The sequence below is a fragment of the Pollachius pollachius genome (assembly GCF_949987615.1).
Source record: "Pollachius pollachius genome assembly, chromosome: 3".
NCBI classification, from domain to species: Eukaryota; Metazoa; Chordata; class Actinopteri; order Gadiformes; family Gadidae; genus Pollachius; species Pollachius pollachius.
In genome coordinates, this window is record NC_136936.1 from 46,358,964 (window position 1) to 46,376,463 (window position 17,500).

General features: G+C 45.0%; 2 protein-coding genes across 2 annotated transcripts; one reads left to right on the top strand and one right to left on the bottom strand.

Moving 5' to 3' along the window:
* Positions 1-1,933: 1,933 nt before the first annotated feature.
* Positions 1,934-5,377, bottom strand: gatd3 (glutamine amidotransferase class 1 domain containing 3). The gene is made up of 7 exons (XM_079733286.1): positions 4,379-5,377; positions 4,237-4,289; positions 3,913-4,023; positions 3,695-3,814; positions 3,500-3,592; positions 2,882-3,032; positions 1,934-2,502 (listed from the first exon to the last, which is right to left on the bottom strand). The coding sequence occupies exons 1-7, from the start codon at positions 4,490-4,492 to the stop codon at positions 2,368-2,370; spliced, it is 777 nt and encodes a 258-aa protein (XP_079589412.1). The 5' UTR covers positions 4,493-5,377; the 3' UTR covers positions 1,934-2,367.
* Positions 5,378-5,569: 192 nt separating this feature from the next.
* On the top strand, positions 5,570-16,992 carry itgb2 (integrin, beta 2). Its single transcript, XM_079731466.1, has 16 exons — positions 5,570-5,657; positions 6,602-6,653; positions 6,880-6,992; positions 8,627-8,840; positions 9,427-9,597; positions 10,430-10,671; positions 10,975-11,133; positions 12,001-12,096; positions 12,208-12,297; positions 12,380-12,514; positions 12,902-13,095; positions 13,441-13,673; positions 14,007-14,226; positions 14,692-14,903; positions 15,577-15,743; positions 16,344-16,992. The coding sequence occupies exons 1-16, from the start codon at positions 5,652-5,654 to the stop codon at positions 16,407-16,409; spliced, it is 2,370 nt and encodes a 789-aa protein (XP_079587592.1). The 5' UTR covers positions 5,570-5,651; the 3' UTR covers positions 16,410-16,992.
* The last annotated feature ends 508 nt before the right edge of the window (positions 16,993-17,500 follow it).

Consider the following 17,500-nt stretch of genomic DNA (forward strand, 5'->3'; position numbering starts at 1 on the left):
ACAGAGGCACGACGCACGACGCACTACTTATTCCAATCGCCTCAGAACATGCGATGCCGCCCCCCCCCCCGCCCAGTTTCCGGATGAGCGGGTTCGAATGGTGAAGCCTGCGGCCCTCTTCTCTCTCTTGATCACAGGCCGGCAGCGGCGGCCCTCCCGGTGGGCGTGGAGGTGTGGATATCGGGGCCACTCATGCCTGGCCGACGGGGTCCTTCAGGGGACTGCCCCGCTCTCCAGGAGCCCAATTGAGTGCCGGGGGGAGCCCCGGGGAGAGTAATTAATGTGCAGGCAGCACATGTTGTGGGGGACACACACGGCGTGGCGCCCACGTGCGCACGTGTGTTGGTGTCCCTAAAGAACAGGGTGGACACGGAGGAAGTTGTGTATGGGCCGCCTGGCCGCATCTGTGCACCCTTTGTGGGGTGGAATGGCGAAGCGTTTTCACCATGCAGCCACCGGCCGCCGCCCCGAAGACCGCTCTCTGTGTGACTAATCCTGTTTGGGTGGGGTGGGGTGGGGTGGGGGGTCAGTGGTGGTGGTGGCGTTGGTGGGGGTCTATAACCTTCCACGGAGGTTGGTTGGTGGCGGTTTAAAACCAACCTCATCTCATCCAACATCTTAGACATCTTGAGTGTGGCCGTACTTAGCATAGCGACGGAAGGATTTGCATGTGTAATAGCGAACTGTTTTTCCTGATTTGTAACTGAAATTTTAAAGATTTGACTTGGGTCTTTGTGTTTTAAAGACCCTTGGACTGTTATCATCTGACTTTTTTTATGTGAAGAAGTTGTGCTGAACCTGCCTCCAAACCATACAGGTTTGTCCCTAAAATGGCATAGTTAGGAAAATGAAATTAATATATAAATGTAATTTATGTGGCTGAACAAAATCAGCATAAAGACTCAGCAAAGTGAAATTTATAATGATAATCCTGCTGTCTTAATGTCCCAACTCACACACACACACACACACACACACACACACACACACACACACACACAAACAGCACACAACATTAAGCAAAACAGAAGACGGCAATCTGTCAACAGTGAAGCGTTGACCTACATCCTGTATCACTCTCTAAAGTGAGTCGCTGAGACAGAACCAAAGGGGCTTTGGGCTTAACACGGCGGCCTCTCTCTCTCTTCACAGGCTGGAAGCAGAGGGGTAGGCCTACAGTGTAGCTTTAATGGAATCACAAGAGTTGAAACGAAATCCTGTTAGTTAATAATTCCTTGGAAGGTTTTTTTAAGAGTGGATTTTCTGAGAGTGGCGTGGGCCCTTCAAAGGGCCTTTCTCCTCCTCACGGAAGAAGCCTCCTGCTCAACCGTGGGATGAGCTCATCGCTCATCGCCACGCTGGGCCCCAGCTTCGGCCAGCCAATCGGAAGGCACAAGGAGAGGCACGCAGAAAAAGCTCTCCCTGGAAAATCTCTCGAAAGCAACAAGTGTCAAAATGTGCTTGTATTTGCAGATGAAGGAATATGTTACAAAACATGTATACCAAATAGATTTTTAGGTTCTACACCTCATCTTGGGAAATGTGTCGAAAGACGCTGCCATTAAAAGAGCCAATGCGAAGATATTCAACGGCAGACACAAGGTTGTTTTTGTGTGTGATTAGCACAACAATCGTACTGTCGATGCTAAACACGCTCTGAGACTCCTTGTGTTTGTGAGAACTGGGTTAGGATGCAAAGCCAGTTAACACGGCACTGATTTTAATCCCATCAGCATGTGTGCTCTCACGCAGAAGAGGTCAAACGAACAACACATTTACACAAGCATGTTTATCTGTGTTTTTATTCATATTTCACACCAGACCAGTTACCAGCAAATAGTCTTGTCCCTGAATGAATTGGGGCATAATTAATACAGAAACAATGAATAATCAAAAGGTGAAAGCAAAGACTAAAAAAAAAACTTGACAAATGTAACATGGAAAACACTTTTATTAGGCAAGTTTTGATAGTGTATAATGCTGTACAGATCCACACCACAACAGTGGCCTAGTTTTTACTATTTGCCAAACAGAGGTCAGTACTAGCTGACTCAAAGTATTTTGGCGCCCTCTGTTGTTCACCTTGGGTACGGTCGGTGCTTTGTGCGTTACTCGATATGTGTTTTGACAGTTATAAGAAAATCAGTTTCTAACCAATTTCATTTCACAGCGTATCAATCAACAGGTTAAGCTTAAAGCATGACTGCAGGGATTATCAGCGACTCACATTCACCAAAAAATCTAGAACCCTCTATTGCATTGCCCTCTTATTGCACCCTTGGACTCAACTCCGAGAGAGATATTTTGAATCTTAAACGTCCCTATCGGATGAGGGTACGAAACATATTGATGGGCACCGGCTGGGACTCATTTTCCACTGAGCTTCAGGACGTTGCTGACCATGGCGCCGATACCATCAAAGATCAGGTGCAGCTTGGTTTCGCACATGTATGCCGGAGAGGTGACCACCTTATTCTTATGGTCCACATGGGCATCGTGAGGCTCCAGGGTCAAGGGTCATTCAGGGGAAAGCAACACAATTATGAGAATGTTTTGATGGCTTAGCGGAATCAGTTTCAGAAACAGAAAGGACACATTCATAGTATAGTAATACTTTTAAGATATGTTATACTGGCAAGAGCCCCATTCTACAGCTGAACTATTCGAAAAGAATAAAGAATAAACTTACTATAGATACTTCACAAAAACAACATGATCCAGTAAAAAAAACATTCATTAACATTCACTAACATTCATTTTGCCACGTTGATGAAACACAACAGTAATTAATAACTACAGCGAGAGCCAATGCTAAACTAGAGTTTCAAAGTGCGCCGGCACACAAGCCAGAGGTGCATCATGGGTAAAAGGATATGGTGACATCTTTGACGCAGTGCTTGGCCCCCAGGGCCTTGATGGCCTGGGCCGTGCCCGCGTAGGGCCACTTGCCCCCTTGCTCCTCCTCATGGCCCACCGTCACCTCCACCCCCGGAAGAAGTTTAGCAGCCAACACCGGAGAGATGCAGCACAGCCTGATGAGACAGCGACACAGAAAGGAGATGTGATCTTATCCACGGTGAGAATATAAGGTGCATGAGCCAACACTGCGGCTCAATGAAACCGAGGTTACTCGAGGCATGTGGCTCAGGAAGTAGAGCGGGTTGGCTGGTTTGCTGGTTCGATTCCCAACTCCTCCTAGCTGAGTGTCATTGTGTCCCTGAGCAAGACACCTCAACCTTCCCAAACCTTCCCGAACCTTCCCAAACCTCAAGGTTCGGGAATGTGTGCATGAATGGGTGAATGTTAGGCAATATTGTAAAGCGCTTTGAGTGACCACTGGTTAGAAAATAACTTAATAAATGCAGTCCATTTACTATTTACCATTTACTCTGTTGTGGCCATGTGAGTTTTAACTTTTGGAATCAGAGAAATGGAAAAATACATTAGTTTGTGTATTCATGACCTCCTTCTCGGGGGGGGGGGGGGGGGGGGAACTCACCCGATGGGTTTCCCTGCCTTGTGAAAGTCCTTCAGAACCCGCTCCACGTCCTCGTTCACCTTGAAGTCGGGCCCGTCCACTGCAAACGTCGACCTGTCGCACAGAACAGCACAAAAAAATCAATTATTCTTCCATTAATTCAGTACCAACACAAAAAATGCTCTTCGCTCAGACTACAGCTATTTGACTACCTACAGGTTTTTGGCTGCCCCAAAGCCTCCTGGGAAAATAATGGCGTCATGGCTACTGGCGCTCAGCTTGGCTAAGTCGGCGATGTTGCCACGGGCGATGCGCGCCGACTCCGTGAGCACATTCCTGAAGCAAAGCAGGGAGGACGAAAGAACGTACACACCTCACCAGCGGTCAATCATAATAATAGGCAGTACAATAGAATGGGGGGGGAGGGGGGTCACCTGGACTCTTCTGCAGGCTGGCCTTTCTGATGGTCAATCACATGCATCTGAGCCACATCAGGGGCGAACATCTGGACCTCAGCCCCCCCTCTGCTCAGGTGCACCAATATCCTATGTTGTTTCAAACATACACAATTATTTACACATAAAGACACACACACACACACACACACACACACACACACACACACACACACACTATATATATATATATATATTCAGTTATGCCACTGTTCAAGATATAAAACGAAACATATTCATAGCCCATAAAGTATTCAAAAGATATGTTATAATGGCATGATTCTGCACAAAGGACAAACTCACGCCGAGGCTTCATGGATTTCTGTCCCATCAAAGACCCCGCAACCCGAGAGCACCTGTTGGTATCCATTCACGACAAGTAACGTTATTGACTGAATGAATCTCCGGCTGCGATTCTCAAATGTGCGTATATAAATGAACTTACGACCGCAACTTTAGCACCGCAAACTCGGGCTCCAGTATGAAAGCACGCATTTAATGCATGCGTTTTCACCAGCTTTGGCAATGTTTTCAAGGATAATGAATTTAAGGTGAACATTGTCTGTCCGCATAGGGTAAAGCCTCAGAACCAATTCAACGAATCAATACGCGCTGACGTAGTACGTACAACAAGGTCAAGCTGCGGTCTCTGCGTCAACACGTTGAACATCTAATGTTGGTTTAAATGTCTGCGGAATATTTAGCCTTTAACTGAAAAATATCTTAATACATTTTGTAACTTGACATTTGAGTTATCATAAGTTTTTTGTAAAACGTTACTTCAACCCGGAGGTGTTAAATGTATTCACGTAAAACGTATAATATATGTCTTACCTCTGTTCTTTGCAGGGAAAATAGTGATTGCCTCAGCTCTGCTTGGTAGCGCTTCTAAATTACATTAACAGTTACGGTAAATCTTCAGGATCCCTCGTTTGTGGTTCACTAGTGGTGTGGCAGAGCCCTCTGTTGGTACGTTACGGTAAATCTCCACAATCTATCGTTTGCGGTTCACTAGTGGTTCGGCAGCGCCCTCTGTTGGTACGGGCTGAGGCGATCAACGTATTGTTGTTCATTTGGAGATCTGCTTGGAAATAGCGGAACTATAGGCCTACATCTCCAGTTATACTATTTGGGCAGGAATTCAAGATCAAGATTCACCATAATTAAAATGTATTATGTATTGTAATTGTGGAAATAGTGAGAAAATAGTTTTTTCAGAAATAGTGTTGCTGCAGGCCTAAAAAACTATAATGAAAGGAAAAAGTTTGAAGCTGTAAATATCATAAAATACTGTTGACGCTAATTAACTTCTCAAAGTCTGAAAATTACCCAGCATTCCGATATTGCTCATGATAACATACCTGTACAGTTTCCTCGACGCAGAAAAACCCATATCTATTTGAAAAGCTTCTTTATATTACATTTTGCTTCCTTTAATTGCTTTATTCAAAATTTAGTTATTTAATGAGAGTAAACAGAGTCAGAGTCAGTGAACAGAGTCCGTTCACCTCCCTCCTTAAAATATTATGATTTGGTGTCAAACGGCACACTGTTTTGTTGAGTTTTGTAATACACCCAGAGCCTGTCAGCCTACTGATCTAGATATCATGCTTCCACCTTCTGCACTTCCTGTCAATATGGGTGGAGGCTTTACATCCAAGCTCTCCGAAAAACCGTCACCGACCAAGAAAGTGGTGCGCACTCTCTGAAGACGCAGCATGTTGGTGAGTAAGCCGTATTTACCGTTTGTATAGCCTAATTTTAAAGATAATAATATACTAATTTAATCACCATAAAAAATGTATATGGATGATACAAATAATTATTTAAAGGGTTAAAATGCCGTTGCAAGGAACGATTTTTAAACTTGCACAAGAGTAGGCTACAATGTGCAAACCGACACATGAGAATCTCACAAAAAGCTTCCCTTTGAGAAAACAAATGTTTGTGGTTTCAAAAATGAAACCTCTTGTCTTCTGAGGGGAGATTATTATGGACTTTAAGGAGCAGGTTCGTGAACCGGATTCATAACTGGATTAGTGTATAGATGTTTTATTGGAATGGATGATTAGTTGGTTGATTGGCCTTTGTTCAGGGTCACAACAAAGAACCATGCCAGATGAGGACAAAATAAAGTATATATATATATTATATATTACATTTATGTGAAATCTTTGCCTCAATCCCTGACACATTTTTCATATGCATTTAAATCGAAAATGCATATTATGTGTGGTCATATTTATTATACATTGCTTCACCCAGAGAATAACACACATATACGTGTATATAATATTGCTGTTCGTGCTTCTAACAACTGTGACTTAATTAAAAAATTTGAATACCACATTTATTTTCTTTCTGGAAATACATTTCTGTATTGATATTAAAAAAAACATGTCACTCAATGACCCATTTAACCAAACCTTTATTGTCCGACCGGTCTGCGGAAGCAAAAAGTTCTTCTTTTATGTATTACCAGTATGATAACAAAAATGTGGTTCACTAGTGATGAACACAACAGTCCCATTGTGCCAAATACATGTGAATCTGTATGTAGCAAAACATAACCCCATTAAATGGGGATGTGGGACCTGGGATCCAAATGACTATTTACTTCAGATATGACCAACAGTTGTGTGATGACCAATTCTTTATCTTTCTGCAGGAAATTAGTAGATGGCTCCTCTTCCTTCTGCTCTTGCAGATGGGTAGATATGGTACGTGGAGAAATTGTTTGTAATGCTTTCGTAGGAATATGTTGCAAATAACTGCCCAGGAACTGTTATGCAACTATGGTGGAACAATACATGACCCATGTCCACAGAGCTCTCTGATTAATTCAAAGCCAAAACTATCAATATTCTTCTGTGTTGATACATTTTGATACCTCCTGGTTATTCTTGTGAATATTATTAATATCATTATGATTGTTATTATCTGCAGGGTTTTCCCAAGAACCGGAAAGAAAAGAAGGAGAGGACTGCTTTAAGACCGGGATCTCCTCCTGTGGAGACTGTATCAGCTCCGGCCAGTACTGTGTGTGGTGCAAACAGCTGGTGAGAGTCTTGTGTTATACCATACTGCTGTGGGATGTACATTAAAAAACAGGTTTCAATGTAAGGTTGAGACATAAAAATACAGAGTTCCCCCCTAATAGACACCGTCTACACCACTGCCTCCCAGGCCAAATGAGGTGACCCGCTTTCAGCCTCACAAGCTCCACACTAGTTGTTGATGTTGTGTGCTCTTTTATCAGCCATAACCAGGCCCATCTCCCACAAACAGGCTACACTCTTGGTCACATCAGGAACAGTGTCGATTTCTGTAAACATAATTATTTTATGCTGATTATTTGGGGTCAGTTATTCTGTGCTTCATTTTGGGTCTCAAAGTCTTGTTGCACGTGAAACACGTATGTGTATGTGGGTATGTGAGTTGTTCGTGTGTAGGTGTGTGATGTGTTGAAGGTGTGAATTCCGCTGTATTGTTATCGGCAATGTAGGCTTTTGCAGAAGAGTGTGATATCAGTGCTGAGAAATGTTCTGTTCCACGCAAGGTTGCTAAAGCTTGTACACACAAGTTTTCAATGTAAGGTTGAGACATAAAAATACATGTCTCAACCTTACGTTGAAACCTTAGGCCTTGAAATAAGATTCCAAGGCCTAAGATTTCAGGCCTTGAAATCTTATTTCCTGTTTTCACTCTCCCACACACTCACACACTCCCTCTCTCTGTGTCTCCCTCTCTCTCTCTCTGTTTGTCTCTCACCCCCTCTCTCTTTCTCTCTCTCTCTGTCTGTCTCTCTCTCTCTCTCTCCCTCTCTCCCTCTCTCTCTCTGTCTGTCTCTCACCCTCTCGCCCTCTCTCTCTCTCTCTCTCTCTCTCACCCTCTCTCCTTCTCTCTCTCTCTCCCTCTTTCTCTCTCTCACCCTCTCTCCCTCCCTCCCTCTCTCTCTCTCTCTCTCCCTCCCTCCCTCTCTCTCTCTCTCTCTCTCTCTCTCTCTCTCGCTCTCTCTCTCTCTCTCTGTCTGTCTCTCACACTCTGTCCCTGTCTCTCTCTCCCTCTCCCTCTCTCTCTCCCACTCTCTCTCTCTCTCTCACCCTCTCTTCTTCTCTCTCTCTCTCCCTCTCTCTCTCTCTCACCCTCTCTCTCTCCCTCCCTCTCCCTCTCTCTCTCTCTCACCCTCTCTCTCTCCCTCCCTCTCTCTCTCTCTGTCTCTCTCTCTCGCTCTCGCTCTCTCTCTCTCTCTCTCTCTCTCTCTCTCTCTCTCTCTCCTCTCTCTCTCTCTCTCTCTCTCTCTCTCTCACCCTCTCTCCTTCTCTCTCTCTCTCCCTCTTTCTCTCTCTCACCCTCTCTCCCTCTCTCTCTCTCTCTCTCCCTCCCTCCCCCTCTCTCTCTCTCTCTCTCTCTCTCTCTCTCTCGCTCTCTCTCTCTCTCTCTGTCTGTCTCTCACCCTCTGTCCCTGTCTCTCTCTCCCTCTCCCTCTCTCTCTCCCACTCTCTCTCTCTCTCTCACCCTCTCTTCTTCTCTCTCTCTCTCCCTCTCTCTCTCTCTCACCCTCTCTCTCTCCCTCCCTCTCTCTCTCTCTGTCTCTCTCTCTCGCTCTCGCTCTCTCTCTCTCTCTCTCTCTCTCTCTCTCTCTCTCTCTCTCTCTCTCTCTCTCTCTCTCTCTCTCTCTCTCTCTCTGCAGAATTTCACCAAACCAGGCGAGCAGGAAGCGGTGCGCTGTGACACCCGCTCCCAGCTGATGGCGCGGGGCTGTTTGGACGACTCCATCATCTCCCCAAAGAACTCCTTCCAGGCGGTGCAGAACACGCCGCTGTCGGACTCCTTCAACCAGAGGCAGACCCAGCAGGAGGCCATCCAGCTCACTCCCCAGAAGGTCCATCTCAAGCTACGACCGGGTCAGTACATGGACGCTGTCAGGGGGCTTCCTCCTTCCTTTGGAAACACAGTTGCATTTTCCTTTTGTGACAAAGATTTTTTTTATATTTAGTAAATTATTATTATTATGATCACATCCCAAGCTGCTACAGCCATGGCATCAACACTGCCAGGGTGAGGTGTTTGATACCCACTGGGGCTGCATGACTTAAGAGTATGCACTCACGGTATTGTACGACGCTTTGGATAAAAGGAGTCGACTAGTCCAACACTAGATTAGCCGTATTTTAGTTTAACACAAGGTCATCTGTCAAATATAAATACTTTGACTAGGTCATGTGGTTGACCTATAAGCCTTACAAAAGAAACTAACACAGCGATATTGCTCATTAATAAAGTAATATGGTATCAGCAAGATGTTACAGTCTACATGATGCTTGTGATTGTGCTATCCCCTATACTCTTCCTACTACATTGATACACTGCTGTATCAATGTGCCGCTGTGCCGAAAAATCCCTGAATGAATCCATGAATTATCCATGCATTTTCTCATAAAGTGTGAACCAAAGCTCAAGTTGGATGGTTTTGTGTGCTTGTCTCTTCAGGGATGCCGGAGACGTTTACCTTGTCCTTCAAAAGAGTGGAGGGCTACCCCATGGACCTCTACTACCTCATGGACCTTTCCTACTCCATGGAGGATGACTTGAGGAGCATCAAAGTGCTTGGCGCAGAGCTCTTCAAGGCCCTGAGGAGCATCACAGAGCACGCCCAGATAGGTGACTTCTTCCAGCCAGATCACCGCCACTCTGTGATCTGATAGAGTGATTAAAAGCGTGTTTGTCACGGCGTGTTGTAGGGCTGAACGATTAATCAAACTCAAACCGACGTTGCAATGTAATAGAAAAAAATTAATTAAAAAATAATGTAAATTTGTTTCTGTTACCGACTGGAGATCAGTAAGATTTGTATTTTTTTTTTTGGCAATTCAATAGTTAAATAAAGATGTTATAATATCAATTCATGCATCAATTCATCTCAACACATAGGGCATGGCCTAAAGGAAAAAGCAGTTTATATGTTGACTGCTTTCAATGTTGTGTTGGTCATATCATAGAATGATTTATTGGTTATGTTTAGTGAATCATGCAGAACATAATGAACTTTAAAAAGATAAATCGCATACTAAATCGCAATCGCAATATTGGTCGGAATAATCACAATTCGGCAACCCAAATCGTTATCAGCCCTAGCGTGCTATACGTCTAACCCGAGTACTTCCCCGTCAAGTTGGGAAGTTATTTAAATTTGAGCTCTTCTCCTTTTGCACATGAATTCAATCTTAATCAAGTTGTGCTATAGTACCAATTACTTTTTAATTATTTGCAGTACTATTGTGTTTTTCGGTATTCATTCTCTATTACCTTTCATTTGGTATTTAATTTTTTTTATATTTCTTCTACATTATTAACTGTTATATTCTCTTTTTGACAATGTAAAGCACTCAGTGTACAAAATGTGTTACAGCAATGATACATTGATTGATTCAGAATCACATCAACACTGATCCGTTGTCCCCCTCGTGTTTTCCGTCCGTGCCGTGCGCTGCAGGATTCGGGGCTTTCGTGGATAAGACGGTGCTGCCCTTCACCAACACCAACAAGAGGAAGCTGGTGAACCCCTGCCCCAAGACGGAGAAGAACTGCCAGCCGGCCTTCGGCTACCGCCACGTCCTCAGCATGACCGCCGACGAGAATTATTTCAACATGGAGGTGAACAAGCAGGGCATCTCCGGGAACCTGGATACCCCGGAGGGCAGCCTGGACGCCATGATGCAGGCCGCAGTCTGTGGGGTAAGGGTCATCTACTACGTCCGTTATCCTCTGTGAGCCTCCTTATTTTAGCCCCCGCCCGCGCGGGGGCTAAAATAGAAGCTAGAACTATACTAGAACAAGGACAAAACTATACCAGAGACATTATTTAGTGTGACCAATTCAGTAATGCAAACATTCACAACTTGACATTTAGTCTGACCAGTGTAACTGAGGGAATACCCTAGCGTACTGGAAATGCATTCAAATCAACTTTTGTACTTTGATACTTTTGTACCTTTCGTGCAGAATCTGACTGTTGCGCTGTTTGTCTGTGTCGCTCAGAGCAAGATAGGCTGGAGAAACAGCAGCACCCGGCTGATCGTGCTCACCACCGACGCAGGCTTCCACATGGCCGGGGACGGCAAGCTGGCCGGTATCCTGCAGCCCAACGACGAGCTGTGCCACATAGAAGGGAACGTCAACGCCAGGAACAACGAGCAGGTATGGGCTGGGATGGTGTGTATAATAATATATATGTATAACGTGTGAATGTCTTACGTGAATACCTTCGAGGGTAGCCAACCGGGAGCGTATCTATGTTCCCCGGGTCCTATGTTCCCCGGGTCCTATGTTCCCCGCTTTGTATGTGACCGGGGAACATAGACCGGGGAACCCTGTGAGCAAATCTTTTTTTCCGTAGGATGGTAGGGGCAAGTACCGCCTTTTTGGCCTCTGATTCGCCTGTGAATCGGTTAGAATGTCTCTCCTCCGATTGGTTATGGTTAGGGTTAGGTTTAGGGTTAACCCTCACCCTAACCCTAACCCTAACCATAACCCTAAACCTGACCCTAACCCTTTGCACCCGGGGAACATAGGACCTGGGGAACATAGGGATGACCCCAGCCAACTGTTTCAAAAGAAAACTAAAATGGAGAACTAAATATTGGTTCAAGCAGAAAGTAAGGGATCCATGTTGTGGACTTCTGCAATCACAAGAGTTAAGTGTTGCGGTGGTGCTAGTGAGTGTGTGTGTGTGTGTGTGTGTGTGTGTGTGTGTGTGTGTGTGTAGTGTGTGTAGTGTGTGTGTGTATGTGTGTGTGCGGGCTTATTCCTGGCTTCGGGAGACATCCCCATAGCGGACTGTTTCACAACTTGGACTTTTGGTTTGATGCTGTGCTTTCCCCAAGAGCCAAAGAGCTATTTTGCAAGACTTCTAGATCCTTCTTTCCGAATAGGTCGATTTTGCAATTAATTTGTTTTGGAAGTTGCTTTTTATACATGCATGTCTGGATATTGTATGGTCTTGCATTACTTTTTACTATAAAAATGTATTTAACATGTCCATGCCTTGCACATCTCTATTTGCAGGACTACCCATCTGTGGGTCAACTGGCAATGCAGTTAGAAAAGAACAACATTCAACCGATCTTTGCTGTGACATCAGGAGTAGCAGCTGTTTACAAGGTAAACATCTTTTCTTACAGCCATTAATGTTATTGATGATTTATACTCATTGATGAATTGATTAGTTGGTCGGTGGATGAATAGACTAATTGCTTCCTAATTCGTCCAAAGGAACTCAGTAAAATGATCCCCAAATCTGAGGTGGAAGTGCTGAGTGCAGATTCCAAAAATATTGTCTCCCTAATTCGAAGCGCCTACGATGTAAGTTTTTCCTGAATTAATTGCAAATAATCCATTGATTTCTCGCAGCAGGGCCCTCAGTAATTGCGTCTTATTTCGACAGAGGTTGTCTTCTAAAGTAACCATGGCCCACGATGACCTGCCGCCTAATGTAAGAGTTATCTACACCCCAATATGCCCTAGAGGGGGTCCAGCTGGAGAAGAAGGAGTTTGTAACGGCGTGGGCGTGGGGCAGCAGGTCAGTGGATCCCCACCAACACTATGTGTTACTGATCCTGGTGCTTAAGAGAGAATATCTTAATGGCGCGTCCTATCAATTATGGAGAGGATGAATCCCTTTTTCAGTGACAGTTCAATCAAGCATGTCAAGCAGGAAGCATTGGGAAAATAAAGTAAGTCTGGTTGTTATTTCAGTTAAGTACAGCCCCAGTCTACATTCAATCAAAGTTCATGCCATGAATTATTCTAATTTCATATTTTTCCACGTCAACTCTTTCTTTACGAAACATTTATTTGGCGTTTTCAAACGGCCTTAAACATTCAAATCTTCGATCCTCATCATCGATCATCAAACCCTCTAAGTCTGGAACGTCTCGTCCCCCCGGCGTCTCTTCCTCTTCTGCAGATCTCCTTCGACGTCACCGTGACGGCCGAGGGGTGCTTGAGGGAGGAGCAGCATTTCACCATTAGCCCGCTGGGCATCAAAGACACGCTGAAGGTGACCCTATCCACCACGTGTGACTGCGAATGTAACGACCCAAAAGACAAACAACATCCTCAGTGTAACTCTAAGGGCATGATCAACTGTGGCATATGCAGGTAGGTCTAACAAATCCCAGGGCTGTAGGAGGCTAAAGGGCTGATTATGGTTCCACGTCGACGCAACACAAGGGGGTTTACGGACCCATTACATCCTCGCGAACCCTCCTTGTGTCCACCGCGAGGGCCTGTCGTGCACCTCCTGATTTTTTTCACAGCAAGGGCTGTGATTCGTCCGCTCGCTAAAACTCGACGCAGAACCCGAAACAGGGCCACGACTGCGTCGAAGGCGTCTGTGTAGTCCTTGCCTAGCGTTGACTTGGAACCATAACCCAGCCTCAAGAAGAGGGACGATTTGTCAAGCTGGGCCTTTTCCTTATTGTTTCAATTGTTTTGCTCATGCAGTTGCAACAGCAGCTTCGTGGGCCGGACGTGCGAGTGCTCCGTGGGGGACAAGGACGAGGACACGTTCCAGGCTTCTTGCCGGAGGGAGAACGGCACCGAGTGCGAGGGCCGGGGAATCTGTGTCTGCGGCCGCTGCTCCTGCCATCCCACGGAGAGCGGCACCAGTTACCACGGCGACTACTGCGAGTGCGACGACGACCACTGCGAGAAGTTTGCGAATAAGCTTTGCGGAGGTGAGTGTTTGGGAGAAATCTGCCGGCAGGTGTCGATCCACCGCAACTTCGGGCCGGCTTAGCTAATGAAGGTAGAGCGCGTTGACCTGTAACCGGGAGGTTGCTCCTTCGATCCGCTGCCGACGAGCTGGCTGTCACCTGGCATGGGTGACTCCGCCGTCGGTGTGTGAATGTGTGTACGAACCGTTTTAAGTTGCTTTGGTTAAAAGTGTCTGCTAAATGCCCTAAATGTAACTTAAATTCCCTCTCTACGAAACTCTTGACCTTCTGTCACGACGGTTAACAACTGTTACCAGGACCGGAGACGATGTCCGATCTCGTCTCTGTCTGCAGGAAACGGCAGGTGCCTCTGTGGCAAATGCATATGCAACAAGGGGTACGAGGGCTCGGCCTGCCACTGCAAGACGTCCGACGATGGCTGCAAGACGCCCGGGGGCAGCGTGTGCAACGACAGAGGCAAATGCAGATGCAACCAGTGTGAGTGCAATGAGGGCTACCAGCGGCCGTTCTGCGAGGTGTGTCACGGATGCCCGGACCCCTGCCAGACGAAACAGTAAGTTTAACAGTAATGTTTTGTTTTGTTTTGCTTTCGACCAACTCTTGTTTTCTAAATTTGAGCTCTCCTTATTTTTTTCATGAATTCAATCTAATTCATGTTGTGCCATAGTACCAATTACTTTTACATTTTTTGCAGTACTGTTGTGTTTTTCTGTATTCGTTCTCTATTATCTTTAATTTAGGTATTCATCAGGTATTGAATTCTTTTTTATATTTCTTCGACATTATTAACTGTTATATTCTCTTTTTGACAATGTAAAGCACTCGGTGTACAAAATGTGTTACAGCGACAATACATTGATTGATTGAGATCACTTCAATCAGCCTTAATGTTGACGGTCCCCTCAGAACATTCAAACTCCTGAGAGGCACATTGATCGTTTCAACACATCCCACTCAGAGCTCAGTCCATCCCCTAATCCCCCCTGCTCCAGCTCACCTCCGGTGGTCTTTGTTTCAGGATGTGCATCGAGTGCCTGTTTCAGATGGGTGTTCTGGGTAAGAACTGTACGACGGCCTGCAAGGACAGCGTGAAACACAAGATAGTGGACATGTTCACCATGACCAAGAAGCCCTGCAAGCTGAAGGACGCAGACGGCTGCTGGATCACCTTCAAGATGGAGCAGTTGGTGGGGGTGGACAACTACCGGGCTGAGATCCTGCGAAACAAAGGTACCACCAGATAGGATGAGGTGGTACCTTATGATCCTAGGAAACAAAGGTACTACCAGATAGATGAGGTGGTACCTTATGATCCTAGGAAACAAAGGTACCACCAGATAGGATGAGGTGGTACCTTATGATCCTAGGAAACAAAGGTACCAACAGGTAGATGGGGTGGTACCTTATGATCCTTGGAAACAAAGGTACCAACAGGTAGATGAGGTGGTACCTTATGATCCTAGGAAACAAAGGTACCAACAGGTAGATGGGGTGGTACCTTATGATCCTTGGAAACAAAGGTACCAACAGGTAGATGAGGTGGTACCTTATGATCCTAGGAAACAAGGGTACCACCAGATAGCATGGGGTGGTACCTTATGATCCTAGGAAACAAAGGTACCAACAGGTAGATGAGGTGGTACCTTATGATCCTGTGAAACAGACTTAATACTCACAGCCTAAACAGTACGGGCAGGGAGGAGAATAATACAAAATATAGTTCAATGGCAGTTCATTTATGAATCGTCTCAAACCAAAATGGGTGCTGATGAAAGTAAATACAAAGTTCTGATAAAAGCTTTTTATTTTGTGTTGCTTCACATATTAAAACGCTGAAGGTCTGGCGTACTTCGGTGTCGACCACAGTGTGAACGCATTGCTCTTGATTCCCCCCCCGCTCCAGAGTGCCCCGAGCTGCCCAACCTGATCGCCACTATCGTGGGCTCCATCGTGGGAGTGGCTTTGATCGGCCTCCCGATTATGTTGCTGATAAAGCTGTTCATCTACCTGAAGGACAAGGAGGAGTTCAAGAAGTTCGAGAGCGAGAAAACCAAATCCAAGTGGGCCAAGGTGAGCTTTTGAGCCATGCCGCATGGGAAGAGAGTGTGCAAGACAACGTGTGTTTTTTTATTAAACAGGTGCTCGACTCTTTAGTTATTCATTACAAAGAAATACGGAAAATGAAAGGTGGAAGTCCTCACAGAGTCGTCTCGTGGTCTCACTTCCAAGATGGACGCCAGCTGCCTACAGAGCGAGTCTAGTTGCCGTTGGTCACATATGTGGTATATGTCTATATATATATATAGATATACTGAAATGGAGAACTTATTATCATTTCGAGAGCAAAGCACGGGACCCGTGTTTTGGACTTCTGCAATCACATGTTGGGCGTGTAACATCCAAGCCTGCATTAATATCTAGCAGCGGAGAATCCTTTGAGGCCTTCTCTGAACACTAAAACATCCTGTAAGCACATCCTGTTTCAAGACCCTTTCTGGCATGTCACACAGTTTCGAAGTCTCGTCATTATTGTGGTATCAACTTGTGACATATTTGTGAACTTCCCTCCAACAACCTTTTTATAGATTCTTAGATTCTAGCCCTGTGCATTTTCTTTGAACGGTCTGGATGAACTTACTAACCCATATACTTTTTCTTTTTGTCTAACAGGCCGACAATCCATTGTTCAAGAATGCAACCACCACCGTGGCCAACCCGACCTTCACCGGGGAATGAGCAGACACCACCCCTTTGCACATCCGTTCAGCTCAAGCATTCCTATTTTTGTGTTCAGCGATTAATGCGACGGTCTGATTATAATTGGACTTTGTCCTATTTCGTCTTCCGACGTCGTTTATGCAATGTTTCTGTCAGAGAGATTTGTTTATAAAGGGGGGATATTGTGCCACCAGGTTTGAGTGTGATCAGCATTAAAAGCCATTTGAAAATCTGTCTTTTCCTGTGCTTTAGTGACATCACAAGTGGGAGTGTCAACCTAGATATATGATGGATGGTGATAGTAATGGCTAATCACACTCACACCTGGTGGCATAATATCACCTCTTTAATTGAGCAGTGTGTATGACCACATCGCCGTCCAATTATGTGAAATAATGTAAAATGTTTTTTGTGTTAATAATTTATGTATAATATGAGATTATTGAAGTATAGGATAGGTTATGTTGATATTCTCCTAAATCGTTAATCTGTCAAAAGTTTTACTCATAATAACTCATTTGTTTGCAAAGCGAGGTAGATATCCCAAATGCTGTATTTGTTTCTGCGTCAGAATAAAGTAAAACAATATATATGTCTTTTATACCTTTTACTTACAGATTATTTATTTCCTTTTTTTGGATTCAACCCCTCATTTATTCAGGTTTGTCTCCTTGAGAACCTTTGATAGTAACACACTACAAACAGTTTATACAACTACAGACAAATGACATTTGTATATGTATATTCTATTAGTATATGTACATACATAACAAAACAGGCAGATAAGTATAGCTTCACATCACATCCATAACAAGCTCACGCTTGCATTGAAATTCACCACTTAACCAAATTCTACCTCTCATTTCACATCAGTCAAAGTCGAGGGAGGGCATAGAGTTAATGCTCCACATGCTTCCTCCTCCCACCCCAACCCACCATGTGAACCATGCGCAGCACAAGCCCACAAGCCCTCTGGCTTATCTAAGAGGAGGGAAGGGAAGGAAAAGAACAAGTAAGGGCCAGAGTCCTCCTGGAACCTGCCTCTCTCTCTCTGTCTCTCTCTGTCTCTCTCTCTCTCTCCCTCTCTCTCTCTCTCTCTCTCTCTGTCT

Excerpts from the sequence above, each read along its gene's own strand:
- gatd3 (XM_079733286.1), bottom strand. The coding sequence starts at position 4,492 with ATGTTCACCTTAAATTCATTATCCTTGAAAACATTGCCAAAGCTGGTG. Across the intron at positions 3,815-3,912 it reads CAGCCTGCAGAAGAGTCCAG|GAATGTGCTCACGGAGTCGG; the intron begins GTGACCCCCCTC and ends GCTTTGCTTCAG. Across the intron at positions 3,033-3,499 it reads AAGGCAGGGAAACCCATCGG|GCTGTGCTGCATCTCTCCGG; the intron begins GTGAGTTCCCCC and ends CTGTCTCATCAG.
- itgb2 (XM_079731466.1), top strand. Across the intron at positions 12,097-12,207 it reads GAGTAGCAGCTGTTTACAAG|GAACTCAGTAAAATGATCCC; the intron begins GTAAACATCTTT and ends ATTCGTCCAAAG. Across the intron at positions 14,227-14,691 it reads GACCCCTGCCAGACGAAACA|GATGTGCATCGAGTGCCTGT; the intron begins GTAAGTTTAACA and ends TCTTTGTTTCAG.